Source organism: Callorhinus ursinus, unplaced genomic scaffold (assembly GCF_003265705.2).
Source record: "Callorhinus ursinus isolate GAN/ISIS: 27379988/994484 unplaced genomic scaffold, GSC_fseal_2.0 scaffold6, whole genome shotgun sequence".
Classification (NCBI taxonomy): domain Eukaryota; kingdom Metazoa; phylum Chordata; class Mammalia; order Carnivora; family Otariidae; genus Callorhinus; species Callorhinus ursinus.
In genome coordinates this window covers 51563820-51585480 of record NW_027397068.1, presented here as the reverse complement: position 1 = coordinate 51585480, position 21661 = coordinate 51563820, and the positions used below count along the sequence as shown (strand labels likewise).

Genomic DNA, 21661 nt, shown 5'->3' with positions numbered 1-21661 from the left:
AAATTTACAAACATAAGTATATAGACAGTATTATCATTTTTCAGGTCATAATTTAAAACCAATTTAAGGTGTCTTCACGGCTTGAAATTTTAAAAACAATTCTACTTCAGGTGAATGTAGCATATAATCTAAAATCAGTGAAAATGATTAGGCTTGCAAATGTATATGAAAATGAATGTTATATATCTCCCAAAGGTTTCATAGTTTAGCTAACCACTAAAGAAACTAATCGTTAGCTTGTTCAGTGTTGTGCACTCAGTTTTAGATCACGACAGTGACTTTTTTAATATGAAAATTAACCTTCTCTTAGGGAATTAGAATTTGCGTATTTTGTACAAAGCTGCTTCTGCTCCGAAAGAGTAGGCAAAAACATTTTTGTGATTAATGTGACACGAAGTTCAGGTGATACTTTTCCTTTTTTCTGTTATAAATTTCATTAAATTTGTATGCTTTTCATTTTCCCCAGTTTGGAGGTATTAAACTGACTTTGGCCGACTGTGGTTTTTGCATGAAGAAAGCAGAAGAGTGTGTTGTGAAAAGAAGGCAGATTCGTGTAGGGTAGACTGTCTTAGCCAACCTCTCTGTTGTTGTAAAATTGTTAAGCAATTTTCCACAGCATGTATTTCAAAAATAGATATTGCTTCACTCTATTTAATGGTTATTATTTTTCTTCCTCTAAGTAAAGTAGTGTATATGTATAGGCTAGCTCTGAAAATACTTTGAGTGCTAATTTCATATCACTGTAATAATTAACAACTGTCCAAGACCTTTGAAATCTGTATGTTGTTGCTTACCACTTCATAGATATTAGATAGTCTCTCCAGAAATGTGTCAAGAAAGAGCAGAATTTTAAAAATGCTTAGGAAAAAACTGTAAAGTCTCTCTGTTTGAACAGAGACCTTTAAGTGTCCTCTTCTAGCTTTCCTGGTGTTCTTTTTTTTTTAGCACAGTAAACATCTGAGGAGGAAGACTGAAAAGCCTATTGTGCGTGTGTGTGTCCTGTCCCCCGCATACACCTGTTCTTTTGCACCCGATTTCAGAATGCACTGTTTGACATGTAGGATAAAAATTTTTAAGAACACAGAAGTAAAACTGAAAATGATTCTAAAAAGAGAAGTGGATTAGATTGTTAAGGGATAAATATATCATTGTATATAGTACTTCCATTTAAAAGCATAGGACTCTGAAATATTTACTGCATCATCATATTAAATTACATGTTCCTAATTACTCTGACTTCTAGTGATCTTAATAATAGTAACTAATATTTCTATAGAACTTTATTTATGTAGTAGCCTATGGCTTCCCTTTGCCAACATAATCTACTTAAATCTATTTTTTATTCAATATGTTATTTAGTGCTTTGTGTATTCGCATATGCGAATGGCACTTTATAATACCAGTCATCTTTATTGTTCCTCCAACGCATTCCCATCGAAGCGTACCTACTTTTTTTAATTTTTATTATCTGCACTTAAAGATGGAAATAAAGCTCAAAGATATAAGATGATTTCGTTGTTACTTTAGGTATTGTATTAATATAAATAGTCACCATTAATTTTGGTCAGTGTTTAATAATGGATTCTGATAGAATTTTTAAAGCTAGATAATTTTTTAGCACTGGTGTGGTATTTGATCCCATCTAACTACTTTGAAAAATACTTTTGTTTTTTATAAAATATCACAACAGTTTACCAACTTTAGGACTATATTGTCATATGGTCTTAATGAATGGACTTTTTCACCAAGTATGAAAAAGCCCTTTGCTTCAAGAGAAAAAAGCTTAATCTAAGATACACCATTTACTGTCACTGTTTGAAGGAAGAGAAGCATTTATAAACATTATGTAAATGATGAGTCAGATAAAGGACATGTAATAACCACAGTCCACTACTATTTAGAGCACCAAAAGGGAATCTTTAAATGCTAATACAGTGGTAGTCCTCTGAGTGGTTTCGATTATCCTTTACAAAGAGAGAAGGCAGCCATTTTCATATATTAGTATTTATATGCCATAAACTATCCTTTAACAGTTGGCAAGTCACAGATTACATTTGGCAATAAATTAGAAATTCAGACTTCCAAATTTTTCAGAATTAGATCACATTTTATCATGATTTCTGAAAATGAAGATACTTCAAAAAATAAATATATAATGAATAATTTAATAATTAAACAAGAGACTAGATCATTGCCAAAATTAATTCTAAGTTACAAGATAAATTTACTAATACACATTTAAAACATTTTTGTGACCTGTTCTTATACTTGTTACAGGTATCATTTTTGGAAGACAGTATTGTATTCAGACAGTCATAGTAAGCTTTTTGTGTTAATAGAGCATCGTATTTACTTCCAGAAATTTTGCTTGATCATTATATCAGTACTGTTTTTAAACAGTGTCTTAAGAATAAGGGTTTTTATGCAATGGGAGCTATTCCACTTGGCAGGTGATGTTACAGCTCTGTTACCTGGGTCACCATGATGTATGTAAACATAGATATTATGGGTGTTTTCTTTGCATTCTCTGAAAAGGAAGGACCTGCTAGTTCACAAAATGCTAAAGAAATGTGGCTGTGAAACATTTTAACTTTCTTCATTGAAAGTCGGGGGTGGGGTCACTTTTAATTTTCACGTCTTTGCATAACTTGTAAGAACACTCTATTTTAAGTTAATAATGTCAATTCTATGAAAAGCAGATTTGTTTTGGTAAGGCAGATGTGCTTTCCTATAGTGATGCTTTCATTACCACTGTACTCCTTCCTTGATAAAAACTATTCTGTTTCGTAAACTTTTAAAACTAAGCACATAAATCCTTACCATTTGTTTTGACCTACCATGTGGCCTGGTTTGCATTGTAAGCAAATATTTCTCATCCAGTTTTTGCATCAGTAACCCAGGAAATTACACTTTGGTTCTGATTTGCCTTTCCTGTTACAGGTCAACAAAAATCTCTCGTTTACTTCAACATCAGCCTCCTCACAGCAGTCTAAGTTAAAACAGTCAGACATGCCGACCGCTCATCAGATTCTACATCAGTTTGGTTTCACTCAGACCGGTGAGCCCCTTTCTTATTTTGAGTATTCTTTTAAATGTTCAGATGATTTTTTTTTTAATGAATGTCATTTATTTCACTTTAGGAATACAGCTCATAGCTTTGTAATGATCAGTTTTCACATTTGAATGATGTTCTAGCATCTTTTTTCTTTATAATCACTAAAGTTATTTCAAAAGCAAATTTGAATTTGGTAACGATACTCTCAAGCTCTATTTTATTGAACAGAAAATAATTTTAAAGTAGCAAAACATGTGAGTTTTAAATCTGTGTAATATTAAATCTGATTCAGTTTCCCTTGGATAAAGGAACCCTAGTTGATGGATAATGCCATTTTATAACTCATTTCAAGAAAAGCTAAGGTAAAATGCATTTGGGAAGAAACAGGATACAACCTGCCAGTGATACCGTGTTTCTTCAAAGTTGGCAAATTAATGAAATATGCAAAGAAGCTAGTTACAAAAATCTACATGAATCCCTGAGTTGAAACGAACTGTACAGTTGCAAATTTTTAGGCTAATGTTTTAAATTTATTTGAATAAGATTTTCAAAGGACGTCAAAGAAAAAGCATCAAAGTGAGAAACGTATATTTTGGGTAATTAAAGATGACTCTGTTCATTTAGCTGTATGTTTTCACAGTATTTTTTCTATCGAATTCTTTTAGAAAGATGAGACAGCAGAGAACAAAACAATTATCTTTGTCAAAGAGATTATACTAAATTTGAGCTTCAAAAGATCAACATAATTTATTTAGAAATTTGGGGACCATATTACTTTTCTACTTTAAAAATGTTTGGAGTTTACATATACAAGCTATTTTAATATTATTGTATTTTAATATTGCTGTATAAGGTACACATTACAGAGAGAGCATACTGTGATTAAGAATTCTTATATTCAGTCCTGGCTGTGCCTTTTATTACCCTTATTATCTGAGAACCTTAAATCTTCATTTGAAAGTGGAAATGACGTTTACATTAGATATTGTTGAAGTTCAAGTCACATAGCACATAAGAAAACACTTTGTAAGCATAAAGTACCATATGAATATAACATACTTACAAACGTGATGAGTGTCTGTATGCTAGCTTTGAACATACTTTCAATTCTAATTGCAACTCACTAAAATAATGAAGTTATCCCAAACCTTAGAAATTTTAAATTTCTAGTGTTTCAGATGTGTGTCAGAAGTTGGAACAACGGCTTTGGTCATTCTTATAAACAGTAGAGGGCACAATATGTGCCACCCCTTTAGACTCTTATACACCCTACCTAGATACTTGGTTGGCCTTCAGATCATGTCATTTTAATGACTAGGAGGGAAAGAACCAGTCTCCACCACTTGATTCCTGTCATCTTCCTGTTGAGGTCTAAAATTCTTCTGGAACAAATCCGTGATTCCACACTTCAGGATCAAAAGCATAGAATGTAAATGTCTGGTTGAGTTAATATATTGATTAAAATTCATTCAAGTAGTGTCTTAAGTTTGTCAGAAAACAAGGTGAAGATAATAGATACAAAATTGTTTCCTATTCCGTAAAGGGAAAAATAAGGATATATAGGAAGCCTTTTGAAATGGGAAGAGGGATTACCACTGAGACAGATAAAGAATAAAGGGAAAGCCAGATATGATAATGGCAAGTCTTACAAACTTCACCATTATACATAGGCTTTGGTCCATCTACCTTCAGCTTTCCATGGCCATATAGCTCTTGAGTGTAGCATTTCTATCATACATGTTTCTGTGTGTGTGCACTTATCTCAGAAAGCATTACCATTAAGCCCTCACTTGACTGTTTTAGTTATTAATATGCTTGACCTCATTTTAAGGCATAGCCTTCCTATAAAAGTTGTTGAGATATCACTGTATAGAAAAATTATAAAAGCAGAATATGTAGTCCATTGCAAAATGGCCAAATTAATCCATTTTATTCATTAAGAAGTTTATCTTTGTGGAAAAGAATTATGCAGTAGGAAACAGGTGAAGTAGTTTCTACACCTGGTTCCATTTCTAAATGACTGTAGAATCTTGAGAAATTTTTTTCAGGCCTCAGTTTTCTTATCCCGACAGATAAACAAGGGCTCTGGATTTAGTGAGTTTCTGTCTTAAAAATTCTGTGATTCAGGCGCCTGGGTGGCTCAGTTGGTTAAGCGACTGCCTTCAGCTCAGGTCATGATCCTGGAGTCCCGGGATCAAGTCCCGCATCAGGCTCCCTGCTCAGGGAGGAACCTGCTTTCCCTCTGGCCCTCCCCCGTCTCATGTGCTCTCTCTCTCTCTCATTCTCACTCTCTCAAAATAAATAAATCTTTAAAAAAAAAAAATCTGTGATTCTAGGGGCGCCTGGGTGGCTCAGTCAGGTAAGCGTCTGCCTTCAGCTCAGGTCATAATCCCAGGGTCCTGGGATAGAGCCCCATGTCGGGCTCTGCTCCCTGTCCCTCTGCCTGCCACTCCCCCTGCATGTGCGCTCTCTCTCTCCATGTCCCTCTCTCTCTCTCTCTCTCTCTCTCTGTCAAATAAATAAATAAAATCTTTAAAAAAATCTGTGATTCTATTCAGTATTCAAATGAGCTTTAAAAAGGGATAAACAGTTAAGTGTTCCAGACTGTACAAGAAATCTATTAGAATCTGAAATATAGGAATCTATATATATTAGAATCTGAAAAATAAGACTATAAAAACTGGGGCGCCTGGTTGGCTCAGCTGGTTAAGCATCAACTCTTGATTTCTGTGTAGGTTATGATCTCAGGGTCGTGGGATTGAGCCCCCCGACACCCTGTGGAGCCCCGCGTGGGGCTTCACGCTCAACTCTGAGTCTGCTTGTCCCTCTCCCTTTCTGCCCCAACACGTGCATGCACTCATGCTCGCTCTCTCTCTAAAATAAATAATATCTTTAAAAAAAGACTACAAAAACTAATGTAGATAGGATGTTTAAAAATAAAAATCCTACTTGAAAACCTATGTAAATATTTAAGTCATATCTGTAAATGTTTGGCTTTGTACAGTATAAAGAAAAGCTATTTAGGGGCGCCTGGGTGGCTCAGTCGTTAAGCCTCTGCCTTCAGCTCAGGTCATGATCCCAGGGTCTTGGGATTGAGCCCGCATCAGGCTCCCTGCTCAGCGGGAAGCCTGCTTCTCCCTCCCCCACTCCCCTTGCTTGTGTTCCCTCTCTCGCTGTGTCTCTCTCTGTCAAATAAATAAAATCTTTAAAAAAGAAAAGAAAAGCTATTTAGGGGTGCCTGGGTGGCTCAGTCAGTTAAGTGTCTGCCTTCAACTCAGGTCATGATCCCAGGGTCCTGGGATCGAGCCCTGCATCAGGATCCCTGCTCAGTGGGCAGCCTGCTTCTCCCTCTCCCTCTGCCCCTCCCCCTGCTTGTGCTCTCTCGCTCGTGCATTCTCTCTCTCAAATAAGTAAAATCTTCAAAAAAAAAAAAAAAAACAGAAAAGCTATTTGACATAGAGCTAATCAGTATGGGCCCCCTAGCCCTCATGTTAGGAGGCTGAAGAGCGCAGGTTGATTTGATATATGTTATATATGAGTTTCTATACTGGAAGGCTAGACTCCGAGCCAGGTTTATGGTCTGCAGTAACTTCTGTTAACCCTGATTCAGGGTAAGTTCTAGATGATGGAGACTGCTAGAAAAGTAACTTTTTCTTCCTAGGTTTGCATTCCTCAGAGTATCTAGAACAGTACCTTTTTTCATTCTACAGTCACTTTAAGTGGCTGCTTTGTTGAAGGTCCTCTCTTAGGGATATGGACTAAATATTATAGTCTCCGCCCTCAAGCAGCCAGTCTGACTAGAGAGAGTGATAAGCATGGAACAAATTTTGTCAGCATGTGATAGATTATAAAATCACAGTATAAACAGAGTCTCTCTGCAATAAAGAGGGATAGAGCAACCAAGAGCTTTCTGAGATTTTTTTTTAAAGATTTATGTATTTATTTGAGAGAATATGTACATGTGTGCACACATTGGGGAAGGGACAGAGGAAGAGAATCTCAAGCAGACCCCCCCTCCCCCGCTGAGCGCAGAACCCCCCGCAGGGCTCCACTTCACGATCCATGAGATCATGACCTGAGCTGAAACAGAGGTGGATGCTCAACCACCTGAGCTACCCAGGCACCTGACCTTTCTAAGATTTTATATGTGCAAACAAAACTCATGCCCCAAACCCCTTCTTCCACCTCTACTTTCCTTCCTACACACCAAGGCTTGCCAATCCCAGCACTCTAACCACATTTACCCAGTTGTTCAGGTAGCAGCCATTTTTTAGTCGTGTTTTTCCCCACCACTTCCCTACTTCTACTCTTGTTTCTTAGCTTATTCTCCCCATAGCAGCCAAAATGATTCTTTAAAAAAGGAATCAGATCATGTTACTTCCATGCTTAGAACTCTTCAGTGTCTTCCTATCACAATTTAAATGATTCTCAGAGTCCTTACCCTGTCTTATAAGACCTTCCATGATCGTGTCTCTGTCTTCATGGCGGCCTCATCAGCAGGTTGGTGGGGGTGGGGTTTGGTCAGGAGCCATGCCAAGTAAGCCAAGGACTTACTTGGTAAGTAACCAGACATACACTTTGATGACAGCTTGACTTGGCTAGGGGTCAGGTTGACGAGTGGATGTGTTTAGGAAGAACTGAGTCTGTATAGGTAGATTGAGGCCAAATTGTGTCCTACTGAGGAATTCATATTTTATTTTCTAGATAAACTAAAGCTATCCAGAGGTATGAGTATGGAAGACATATGATAAAAGTGTTCTTAAAAAACACATCTGGTAACTAAGTGAGGAATGGGTTAGAGAAGAAAAAAGCTGGATACAACTCTTATGAGATACTTAGTCCCAAAACCATTCTTTAGGCTATTACTCTGGGTTCTTAATTACAAAGGAATCAGTCCACTAATCCTACTAATCCTATTAAAGTTAAAACTATAAATCTCTCCCCAAGTAACTTTTATGAGAAAGAAAATTTTACAGTTTTGTCAATTATACTTTAATAAAGCTATGCAGAATAAAAAAAATTATAATTTTAAGATTCTAGGTTAAATTGTAGGGTGTAGCTCATAATGCCTCACCATGTAGAGAACATGTAATACTGCATCTCAAAACTGTGTCCATACTTCTTTAGTATAATGAAGATCTCTAAAATAATAACAGCAATTTGTGTTTGTAAAAACAATGATAAAGTGCTTTCATGTACATTCTCATTGGATCCTCAATAAAGCTTTCTAAGAAGTAGAGTAAACATTAAAATCACATGGAGTGGAATCTTTCTAGAGCTTCTAGGACCTTAAAACTTTTGCTACACAGCCCCGTTAAAGTGAGAGGCTGAGAGGCAGAGAGGCTGCTTGTCAGAGTCCATGTAGCTGGTGGTGTCATAAAGCAAGATATCCTCACTCAGTCCTTCTCATCCTACAGAACCAAACTGCCTACTTCTAGAGGAGGGCACAGGTGCACGAGGTGGAGTGGACTGACCCGCCGTGAGGCTGTGCCTGGAGCCACGCCTTCATTCCTGGCCCAGTGACCTCCCACTCTGCCCCATGGTCCCTCTGGCTGGGGTGTTATCTTTTGTTACCAGCTCTGAAGGTCTATGATCTACTGTAGGGTAATAACCTGAATAGTACCACCTCTGTGGAACAGGTGCAGGTGTTAAAATTGAGGTGTCAAGAAGGTATTTCCTGAGGATTAATGAATTTATATTTTTCTTTTGACTTTTAAATATAATTCTGTGTTTGCTAGTTATTAGATTTTTTTTTTAAGGTTTGGTTCCAGTGAGATTGTGGTATTTAAGGCCACAGTCAAATCAAGAGTTTCTCTGCAGGGAAATTTTGTTCTGTGATCATTTGTCTGAATCTCAGATCCCACTGAAACATCTCAAGAGTTTTTATGGAAGTAAATTTTAAAATGTGGATTATTCAGTAGAAATTAGAATTAGTTACTGTTATGGGGGGAGCAGAAATTAGCAGGAAGTGCATATTTGTTGGCAGGGGGGTAGTTGTATCATCTTTTCATGTTTCTGTTTGAAGGACAGCATGTTTCATTTTTATGTACTTAGTAGGTCTTTTCACAGCATGGCTCGAAATTAAATTTACTTCATATTCAGTAGATAAGTTGCCATACAAAACATGAATCATTTTATTAATGTGTCTTTGTTAATGTAATTTTTATAGCATCTTTTTTAATTGTGGACTTGGAGTTTGATGGGAAAAACAGAGTGTGACATGGTTTTTAAAAATAATAGCTTCTGTCTTCTCCATATTTTGTTTGCACTTTCTATTAGCCCATATAAACATATATTAAACTTTATAGCCAACCATTTAATCTAACTTTTCATCTCATCCTAAATAGACCAAGTATTTGATTTAAACATAATCATAAAATGATTCAGATGACTTCAGTATTGGTTAAGAGATGTCAAATTAACTTCTGTGCATCTACATGTTTAATATTTGAAGAACTCTATTTTTCCATTGAGTTTTGCATGTCTTTGACAAGTACACACATTCCCTTGACCAGCTCTTAAAATTAGGAGCCAATTTCCAATTAAAGTTTATTTTTATTGTTTTCAAGATTTCAGTATCTCTTAAGGTTTTAATTGTTTATAGAAAAATACATTTTTGGAGTGCCTGGGTGGCTCATTCGGTTCAACATCTGCCTTCAGCTCAGGTCATGATCCCAGAGTCCTGGGATCGAGCCCCACATTGGGCTCCCTGCTCAGCAGGGAGTCTACTTCTCCCTCTCCCTCTGCTCTTCCCCCCTGCTTGTACCCTCTCTCTCTCAAATAAGTAAGTAAAATCTTTAAAAAAAAGAAAAAGAAAAGTGTAAAACTTTGAAAATAATATCACTGAAATCTAAAATGAATCCTGGGTAATAGTTTCACCAGAGATTTTGTGATATCATTATATAACCCAATGTAGAAGGTAGATTACATCAAAGTTGGAAACATGATGGCTTCTTGTATTTCAAAGGAAGGGAAAGAAAACATTTTGGCAAAAATTAGGAGTTAGAATGACCCTGAATAAACACAGCTGATGGCAAAAGGGGGTTTCCATTTTAAGGAAGGTAAAATGAGCTTCAAAGAACTTTCTCATATTTTCAGAATTGGCAGTTTTCTGATAGTATTACTTAATGAAATTTAAACTGTTAGTTGAAAAGCACATTTTATTCTGATTTCAAACTTCCAGAATTCCAAGATTTCAGTTCAGGTGGTGGCATGAGTGAAAGGAATCAGTTCACTGTCACAGATAAAGATGTTTACAGAATTGATTTTCTGTAGACAGATGTCCTTAAATGTGCTTTATGGTACTAAAAAGAAAAAATGTTTTTATTATACAATTTTTAAAAGCAAGAATTTGTTTTCCAGAACAACCACTTTTCTGAATTCAGCATGTGTGCTTTATGGTGCAGAAAGTACTGGACCTGGGGTCCAGAAAGACAGGGGAGCTGGGCCTGAGCCCTAATTGTGCCACTTCCCAGCTGTTACCTTGACTAACTGCCTTTATCTCTCCAGGTGTATTAGCTCTATATTCTAATTCATATGAATTTTCTACTTCATATGAATTTTCTACTTCATAGAATTATGAGGATCAGAAAAAATATTTTAATACTTTGAAATCCATAAGAAACTGTAGGAATAAACAACATGAGATTTCCTAGGAAATCCTTTTGATTTTTTTTTTTAAGTTTGAAATCGTGCAATTTGTATTATGGTCAAGGAATGGAGGAAATCTTATTTTAAGACATGATTTAATTAAATGTGTTAAGTGATGGTATAGAAAAAAGAACATATCACAGAGGCAAATAATGGATCTAGAATTTTCAGAAGCATGCCAAAAAAGACATTAAAATAAAGTAATTTTAAGACGAAAGTTTCCAAACAAGCATCTCAGACTTAATCCACCGGAACCCACTTAGCTTTTGAAACTTTGGCTTTCCCCATCAGTACCAGTCAACACAAAAGCCCTGGAGGTGTGGGACTATTTTCATATTTGGACTTTTCTGGACACTGAGCAAATGACCTTGATTTCATGGATTTTTTTTCTTTAACACATCACTATTTTATATTCTCCTTCCACAAAGACTGAGATTTCATTTGTTAGATTTTTGTTGTTGTTGTCGCTTGCAATTGGGTTCTCTAAAATTGATGTTTGTTTGGTACATTAAAGATATAAGGTGCCATTTTAGCCATCAATATCAGTATTTTACTAAGTAATTCTCCAGTGATCCAACTTAAAACATTTGTTAAAGATTAAAACTTATCCTCACTTATACTAGAAGCTCCTATATTTCCTGAATAATAAATATTACTTGAATTATTAAGGTGTTTCTGTGTTGATAACTTCAAGTATATCCTATATTATCATTTCCTAATTAAAAATTATTCTATCAACTCTAGAAATATTAATGTACTCAGTGGTTCATCATTTACATGGATATGCATTTAGTATTAATGTCCCCGTCTAGTTACTAAGTTTCTCCTAATACCCTCTGAAGAGAGAATAGGAATCCAAACTTTTCTCCTCATTTAAATCTCTTGATTTGAATGAGCTTAAATTTGTCCACTATTTCCTACCCAATTATTTTCTAAAAAACTATTTTACATGATATTTACATGGTGTATAGGTTCCAGCCTTACAATTTTCAACCTTTTCCCCATCTGTTAAAAATAGAAAACCTTAAGCTTTTTTTTTTTTTAGTCACATTTCTCTGTGGGTGTGTGTTTTCTTTAAGAACCTATTAAATTTAGTCGTTGAAGTATATTGTAGCATTTGCCCAGTAGGTTAATTTTAAAGGTGAAATAATTATATTAATATTCACTGAAAAGTAAAAAGAAGGCAACTGAAAGCCATTAACTATAAGAAATTAAAATGAGATACTATTTATTAAATATGAAAACTACATAATTTTGTCCTAATGCAGCCAGATTACCTGCCAGACCATTGAATTTGCATTTTATAGATATTCTGATGGTTACCTTTTCTAACTTTCCAGTTGATGTATTAGCAACTTCTTAATTTGTCTTTTTTTATATTTTGAAGATTTATAGAAGATATTTGCATATAGCATCCTTTCTTAAAAGATCATGAGTAAATCTTTTGAGAGCATAGGCAAAGTTAAACAGCTGCTGTAGCATAGATGGTTCTGAAATATGAAAACTAATTTCAGAAAAGATATTCACCTGCAAGCTTGTATAGCAAGATGTATGTAAACTAACCACTTTTGTCATATATGTGACAGAAACGTAATCATCGTCATGCATGAGCTTTAATTTGCTGAAAGAAGCTTCTGTATTTTACTCTCCTGTCTCATTTCCGATGACAGCATTACCATTTTTCAGGTAGAAACTGTATACCCATCTTTGACTCTTTATCCTTTCCTCTAACTAATTAGTCTCAGAGCCTTCTCATTTCTTTATTCTAAATCTTAATTCACCAAGAGTCCTTTTGATCTTTCTGATCTCTTTCTTAGCGTGTTTGTTCCTTTTTCCTAGTGTCAGAGTTTTGTGGTTGTCATTACATCTTCCTCAGTCTCTCTAAGTTCTTTTCTCTGAATTGATATTTTCCTCTGTGCTCAGTTTTTTCATCTGTTTATGTATCCTATCTTTTTCTTTCATGCCAGTGGTTTTTCCTCTATATCTGATGATCCTTGGTGTCTGTCTCTTTAAAAATGAACAACTGGGTACAAATATAGTGTCCCTCTTCTGTTATGTAAATAGCTCTATTATCTCACTATTTTGTTCACTTTAGCAGAAATCTCTTGAGAACTTTGTATTTATGGCTAAGACATATTAACTGGCAGCTTATATTTAGGGTAAGCAAGCAAGATAAATGAATCCACCTGTCAGGCTATCAGACTCATTGCCAGAATGAGAATAAGGGGACAGTAGCATTCACTATAGAAGTCTTCACTCTTCCCAAGTGGTGTGTTCAATAATATTTTTAGGGACAATTGCACTGATTTATTTTTTAATTTTTAATCTTTTTTTGCCTATGGTTAATGCCCAGCAGCATCCATTTTATGTGGGATCTGCAGCCTGTTTGGCCTAAGTGTTTTACATACTAACGTTCAGTTATTTCTCCTGGGTTTTGTTTTGTTTTGCGCCCTACCAAAGATGCTGTTTCTGTGTTCACAGGTCTTGACTTTCATTGTCCAGATAGATTCTGTATCTACTGCAGCCCATCATAATGTTTTCAGGCAGATGTTTCTGATCACTTTTCATCTTCTATAAATTTGTTGAAATCTCTAACCTGTTTTTTTTTCAAGCTCACCAGTGACTTTCACATTACTCATTCCCATGGTCAACTCTTTGTGTTTATCTTACTTATCAGCAGCCCTTGACACATTCGATGGCTTCTTAATACACTGGTTTCTGGGACACCACATTCTCGGTTTTCCTTTTATCTCATTAGCCACCACTCTGCATTCTCTTTTGCTGATTCTTCCTCTTTTCTTCCATGTCTTATTAGATTCTTCCACTGCAGTCTGATCCCCTTTTATTTCATATATATGTGTGTGTGTGTGTGTGTGTATATATATATATATATGAGTGTATATATATATATATATTCATATGGAATGGGTATATACACATATATATCCATTTCCTTGGTGATCTCTTGACTTTAAATAAAACCTATATGCCAGTGTTTTATCTTCAGCCCAGACCTCTTTTCTGAACTGTAGACCTGCAGAGTCCAATACAGTATTCTCTAACCTCAGGTAGCTATTGAATACTTTAAAATGTAGCTAGGGTGACTTGGGAACTAAGTTTTTAATTATATTTCATTTCAGTTTTTAAATATAAATAGCCACATATATTGCCAGTGGTTATCCTGTTGGACAGTTCAGACTTACAGAATCTACTTCTATATAAATCTTCATTATTTGACACCAGACTGATCACGTTACAATATAAAAAATAGATTACCTCTTTTTTTAATACACATAATGCTTTTAATATTAAAACTTCCTTAAATATAATATTGAAAATTTCATAGTTTTTCATCATCGTAACTGTAGAATGTTATTAATAAGCAATAGTGAGGGGCAGAGCAGCTGGGTAGCTCAGTCTGTTAAGTGTCCGACTCCTAATTTTGGTTCAGGTCATGATCTTAGGGTCATGAGATCAAACCCTGTGTCAGGCTCCCCACTCAGCAAGGAGTCTGCTTGAGATTCTCTCCATCTTCCTCTGCCCCGCCTCCTGTACCCTAAAACACGCACATTCTCCCCCCAAAATAATCTTTAAAAAAAATAAGCAATATTGATATTAATTTGAATAGGAGGTCTTCGAGTTTCTTATTCTTCATATTTAAATCAATACATGACATTCTGCTTGCACTTAGCTCAGAAGTCATATACACCTGAATTTAGATCCAGATTCTGTTAGTTACGCTATGACCTGGAGCAAGTTATTTCATCTTAGTGACTTGTCATTTGAAAATAGAAGATGGGAAAGTGTTCACTGCAAGTGAAAGTTTTTAAATACCAACCTGTGCTTGACTTAAAACGCCCTAGCAGTTACAAATAGTATCTTTATGACTATATTCAGAGCTATTTTAACATTGAGCTTTTTATTTTAAATTTACCTTACTTCCCACTAAATTTTAGAAAGAGGAATCACTATGTTCTTAGAATTAGACTTAGTAAATGTCTTATGTTGAAATCCAAATTCATCCAGTACATATATATTTTTTCAAAATACAATTTCTAGGCATGCTGATTAAAGCGTTTCCATAACAAAAGTGATTTTTATTATATAATTCTAAAGTAGGAGAGGTGTGGAAACTTTCAGCTTCTTTATCAGAACATAATTTACATCATGATGAAAGTAGTGAATGTTTGTGATTTACTGCTGTGCCTCCAGGGTAAAATCAAACTGTCAGTCATCAATTCACTCAAAGGTGAGGATTAAAGGAAGAGTCACAGCTTTATATGGCTGTATCCGGCAAGGGGAGAAGCGCAGGTTATAAAATGGATAAATTACTTTTGACCAGCGATAACTTTATTCTTATATAGTTTGAGAATAAGACTGCATTTAATGTTATTTAATATCAACCATAAGATGCATTTTACTATTTTTGTAATCACAAACCGAAATTGACAGTTTTTCCATTTTTAAGGCAGTGAAACATACAAAATGAAGTTATTGTAGGCTATATTTCTATATATATGTAGTTTTTAAAGTAGATTTTTTCATAACTTTTTTCTGATAATAAACTTAATGGATGGTTTTGAAGGAAATAAGTATTCCATAATTTTGACATCTTTCCCTAAATGTAGATGTTATTTTTAGTTTTTCAGTGTTAGAGTAAATATATCTGCATATCAAAATGTTGTGCCATACCTCTGATGATAAAAAATATTTTTAATTCATGTTTAAAATAAAAGGTCAAATTTGACTCCCCGGTAATCATGTTTGCTCATTCCTGCCCTTGATGTACCCTCATATGTTCCACATCACTTTCATTTCAGCCTCCATGTTCTGTGATTCTGGGAAGAGTGATGAATTTTAACAACTAGTAATCATTCTTTTATTTATTAATTTTGCTTAGGGTGGGCACTGCTTAGAACCAAGGAAGCAGTTCACCATGTGTACTCCCTTGGTCAGGGGAAATGAAATACCATTTATAGCATAACAGTAATAATTTTTGTTTCCTTTGTAAATTCCAGTGTCCCTAAGTAACTTTTAAAAAAATTAAGTCTGTGACAAGACATACTTCAGTTTTTAAACATTTTAGTTTGTGTCTACTAAAGGCTTTAGAATTTAGAGGAAGACTGGAAATTTGGAGGAAGAGGGCTATCTGAATTAAGTTCTCATTCACTCTTAGGTTATGCTTTATAAGACTATATTCAGAATAGCCTTCAGGTTTCCCTTAGACTAGCTAAGTGCATACTTTTGCATTTTCTGGGTTAGTCAGTTTGGTCTGGATAGTGAACAGTCTATGATATCATAGAATTTACTGGTAATGTTTTCTGGAAATGAATATCCATCACTTATTGAAAATGTCAACTAACAATGGAAATTAGGTTTAGGAACCAGTCTTTCCGGTAATGATAGAAATGTCTAGATAATATTGATTTGTATTTTCCAGAATTTTAAATGTGTGTTTTCAGGAAGCTTTTTCCTTGAATGAAAAGTGAATGAAAATGTAAAGAATCACTCTCTGTGTTGTTCTTAGTCAGCAACTTGCCTACAAGTCTGAGACCAAAGTTGATGACAAATATTGCAACTAAGAAATGACTAAATGGAGTGACTGGTCATATTTTAAAAATAATTTAAGAAGTTTTTACATTGTAAATGTCCAGTAAGTAAAAAGTAGAGCATTGTTCTAATGTTCTAATTTCAGGCAGTTTACTTTTTTCCTCAACTTTCTCCCCTGGAAAATACTCAACTATAATTTTATAAAGAGTAAAAATTGAGAATGTTTTTTTGACCAGTGTCCGTCTTTTTGAGCAGAACCAGAAAAACTGTATTTTAGCAGAAGTATCCTAACAAAATCTGTTAGTTTAAAAAATAAAAACCTTAGTGTACTTTATCAAAAACTAATTCATGCAGTTCATCAACCAGTGTTTATGGAGAGCCTACTGTGCGGCAGGGACTGTGCCAAACTCTGGGAGAAATGGAGATGAAAGACTGCCCTCATAGTCCTCCCAGTCCAGATGAAGAATCCAGTGGGCAGAGAAATAGTTATACTATAATGGGGTTGAGTTCAACAGGAGATAAGCGTAAAACACTAAGGGAGCACAGACAGGAAATCAGTCTGCTTAAAATTATTATCCCTATGAAATGCACTTAGTTAGTTTCATGGCCTTGCTTAGCATTCCATGTCGCCTACTCAATATGGAACAATATTGTCTATTTAAGACTCCTCCAAACAATAGTTTAGAACTAGGAGTCTGAATTTTGATGCTGACCTTTTACAGAGCCAGTGCGTCATAAGTCACGGAATAACCTGCATTACTGTACTGTATCCTTCAACTCTGCTTCCCAAGGGTGTTCTGGGAATAAGTGAGTGAATATTTATAGAGCACTCTAGTTTCTTTCCTATTAATATGTGTGACTCTGTGTGTGTGTGTATGTGTTGTGTGTTTTGTGTGTGTTGTGTGTGTTGTGTGTTTTGTGTGTGTTGTGTGTTTTATGTGTGTTGTGTATACTCGCCCTTCTTTTGAAAGGAATCAGGTCACATCTCACATCTATTAAGTTTTGTCAAAGCAAAGTAGGTAGTGAGCAGCTGTTGTATTTTGGCCAATTCAGAGTCAAGAAAGTTTGGGGTGTTTTTATTTGGTGCAGAGGTAGGGGTCTCTTGTTTTTCTTCTTTATTTCTATTTTTGTAGTAACATTATGAGGCTTGAAACTTAATGTCATCTCAGTCTTTTTAATCTGTGTATTTTCAAGTGAAGATTTAACAAAATTGAAAGTAAAACACATTAGCAGCTAATGTTAAAGGCAGTTATAAATGAACAGTGTAACAGGCAAATTAATCTGCTTAATATTCATGAAGCTTTTATAAGGAAAAAGTTGATACAGCATAATAAGCATATTTTTAAAAAATGACTTCTCTTTGCTTTGAATTATGGAAAATGTCTTCTGAATCATCATGCTTGTGTTCAAAATCTAAATTTAGTACTTCTCTCTAGAATTTAAATTATATATTTTATGGATAGACCAGAGAAAATTAGTTCTCACCTTCCTACACTGTCAATACCGTGACAGTGTAATAGATGAAAATAATTTTTCCCTTATTAAATCTTTTCTTGTTTTAACTTTGTTCTTTTGGGGTTTTTTTGTTTTGTTTTTAATTCTAAAGGATGTTTAATTCTTAGATATGCAGATACTGGGAATGCAAGATTCATTCATACATTTAATAAGTACCCCCGGAGTACTTACTTGTCTCAGGCACTCTAGGTGTTATGTAAATGTATCAATGAACAGAACAGGTAAAAGTCCATACCCTTGTTCAGCTTACCTTCTAGAGAGAGGGCAGACAATAGGCAAATAAGATTAGAATAAATAACAAGCAAAAGAGGGAAGGGGGATAGAGTGAACTCGGGTGTGAGGTTATGTTGGTGTTTTAAGTAGGGTGGTCAAGGAAAATGTCACACAGGAGCTGACACTTGAGCAGAAGTTTGAAGATGAAAGAAAGCCATGTCATCTGAGAGAATATCATCCCCAACCAAGATCTCAAATCAGAAATATGCTTGGTGTGCATTTTGAAGAGCAAAGAGGCCAGTATGGCTAGAGTAAAGGGAATGAAGGGTAAGTAGAAGACAGTGAGGCCAGAGAAGTAGCAGGGGCCAGATTGTACAGAATCCCGTCTAAATGAAGTGCAGAACACTACCCATTCCCTAGCACTGGCAGAATTCACAAGAGACATATTTTTTAAAGGGGGGAGGTTTATGGAATCTTACAGTTTGATACTTTCTAAATAAGAAAAACGAATAAAGTGAACTGGAGCATATATATGATGTAGTGACAAATCCTCAGAGAAGGCACTATTTAAACTGTTACCAGATGAGAAAACTAATAATCATAAAAGGTGTTGGGGGGCGCCTGGGTGGCTCAGTCGGTTAAGCATCTGCTTTTTGCTCAGGTCGTGATCCCGGGGTCCTGGGATCCAGCCCCACGTTGGGAATCCCTGCTCAGCAGGGATTCTGCTTCTCCCTCTGCTTGTGCTCTCCCTCTGTCTCTCAAATAAATAAATCTTTAAAAAAATAAATGAGTAAAAGGTGTTAGGGCATTCCAGCTAGGAAGGTCAGTTAAAAGGTGATTTTACAATTGAGGTGGGAGAATGAGACTGAAGTAAGAAAATAGAGATATTAGGTTATTAAGTATTAGAGATTTGGAGTGAGAGTGGTAAGGGATAGTGACGTAAAGTTTAGGCATAACTAAGCCTTCTAATTTTGGTGAATAAGTGGATAGCAATCCATTGACAAAAATAGGGAAATCTAGAAATACTGGGAAAAGATAATTGTACTTTGGATATATTGAGTTTGACATCCAGAGCAAGATATCTAGTACCTTGCTCATTCATTTGGACCTCATTTATTAACTGTCCTGCTAGGAGTCAGGCTCTGTGCTAGGAACTAGACTGTGTGCTTTGAAATACGGGGTTGGAGCATAAGTAGAGATTAAGGAGTCAATGGTGTAAGTGTAGTCCTTGAATCCACCGGAATTAACGAGATAAACTGGAAGAGGCTATTAAATGAAAAGAGGCCAAGAGGCTAAGAACCATTAGGATGACCCTGAGATTGATGGCTTGGATGCTCACTACCCAAAAGACAGTCAAGGAAAAATTGAGGGCACAGGCAATTACAAGAAGTTTCTCTTGGTGCTATATGTCTCTTTTTTTTTAATTCTTCACTGAAGTAATAAATTTGAATTTTAAAAAAAATTGAGTTATGATAGTATACATTTTACCTTTTTTGTAGCTTAGACTTGTGATTTTCAAGATTCTGTAACATTGCTAAAATAATATTAGTGTTAAAGACTTACAGATATTAAATTATTATATTTTAAGGATTGAACACACAGAATTGAACATTTTGGCTTTGTGTATATAATAAATATGTAACATAATTATATTAGAAACATAGCTATTCTCAGATTGAATATCTAGAGCATGTCACAAAGGATATGATTTGGACAGACTTCAGTTTCCTGTTAGAGTTTACTGAAGATACTTGTCAAAAACTAAAACTTGTATGCAGTTTTTGGTAGTAAATAACTACACTAGGATTTTGAGTAATTATTGGTTAGCACAATTAAATTATTTAAAAGTTAAAGACACACTAACATTATATATTCATTGCATCAGTGAATTTCATTTTTGATTAATATTTGGGAATAAGTAGCACAGATCAATGGAGACTGAAGAGACCTTCCCAAAATGTGTGAGGCTTAAACTGAAGCACAGAAAGACTGAATTATCCTCACTTTTGGTAGCGGGGCTAAAACCAGGAGCCATATTGCCTGATTGATGCAGTCCACACCATAGAGTTACTCACTTTTCCCTGCTTGCTTTGTACTTTTTCAGAAGCATTAATTTACCAGTCTCAAATGTTAGGGACCCCTTCCCCTCCTTCTCAGTGTTCTACCTACTCATTCATGTTTACATACCCTTGATGAGTGGGTCACCACCTATTTCCATAACTAACACAGGAAAGCCTACTGATTTGTGGTTTTGTATATTCACTGTGCTTTACCTCTGTGGTCTGTATAGGCATCCAGACTTTGTAGACTCAGGGCCCCCAGCCTTTGATGTTTCTGAGTTTGGGAGATTTTTTTCATATAATATATGAAACATATTGTTCAAAGAATGTTCTCTTTCCACAGTCTGAAATATATACCCAGTAAATAGAGGGCTTCCCATAGCATCCTGAACAAGTCCACTGTAAAATAAATATTAACATTTTACTGGGCTAGATGAGGATAAGTCCCTTTAAGATTCACATTTATTAAAAATGTATTTTTAGATGAATATTTAGAAAAATATTTAGAATATGGGATGACTGTACCACTGGAGAATCTTTTTTTGCCACAAGATGTTTTTAACTCTCTTTTTCTGTATTTGTGTATTCCGGCATTCAACAGGCCTTTATTGAATGTGAACTGTATGACACATGCAACTAAAATGCTTGCTAGAAGATTGCACAGGAATGCTGATGGAGACAGGTATATGAATCACAGTGGGGTCAAGAGAAGAATATCATAAACTCTTTCCTAGAGGACGCAATGTTTGACCTGAGCTTAAAAGGATGTCTAGGAAATAATTAAGCTTGGAAGGAGGTGTCAGAGAGGGAGAGAGCTTAGGTACACTCTGATTAGAGGAAAGAACAGCTGGAGGAATGGCTAGGGTGAATGACAAGGGAAGGTTATTAGTAAGCTGGGCAGTAGCTACGCCCTGAAGGGCTTTGTGTGCCATTTTTAGTTAAGCGGTTTGAGTTAAATACTCAAGGAGGGTGATTTTTATCCTGAAGATTATGCTGTAAATGACAGGATAACAGTTTTTCCTTAGAAGAGCTACTCTGTCTGGCAGTGTAGGATATCATTGGAAAGCCCATGGAGCAAGTCAGCAGGTTTGGTTAGGAAGCTATTCTAATAATCCAAACGAGGAGAAAGGGTCCAAGCTAAGGAGTGGGATAGAGAGGAGGGGCAGGTTTTTTTACACACATATATATACATATATATGTATATATAGGTATGTATGTATACACATATCTAAACACACATATATATGTCTGTGTATAGTTTTTAATACATTTTTTAATTTATTTGAGAGAGTGCATGAGAGAGAGTGAGCGAGGTGAGGAGCAGAGGGAGAAGCAGGTTCCCCACTGAGCAGGGAGCCTGATGCGCGGGGCTCGATCCCAGAGTGCTGGGATCATGACCTGAGCCGAAGGCAGACACTCAACGACTGAGCCACCCAGGCGCCCCAGTTTTTAATAAAAATATTTTTAAGGTATGATTATTTTCACCTCAGGTTGTATGAAGCAAACCATTAAGTTTTCTTAAGCAGAACTCACTGTTAGAATGTCTAACCTTTATCATATAAGTATTTAATTATAATGCTTACTGTATTTAATTCCTCTAAAACTTTAGTTCTACATG

The 21661-nt window shown here is 35.5% G+C and overlaps 1 protein-coding gene across 12 annotated transcripts in view; it reads left to right on the top strand.

The window, feature by feature from the left end:
* Positions 1-21661, top strand: part of AHI1 (Abelson helper integration site 1) — a 220893-nt gene that overhangs the window by 105753 nt on the left and 93479 nt on the right. For 11 of the 12 annotated variants that reach the window (XR_012378584.1, XR_012378585.1, XR_012378587.1 and 8 more), the window contains one exon: positions 2941-3058. Coding sequence is in view for 7 of the 12 variants with exons in the window: in XM_073893965.1 (XP_073750066.1) it covers positions 2941-3058 (118 nt within the window). In the remaining 5 variants the exon portion in view is untranslated. Of the gene's footprint in view, positions 1-2940; positions 3059-8472; positions 9564-21661 lie in introns of those variants that run through there. The other variant, XM_073893970.1, reaches the window with a different exon arrangement.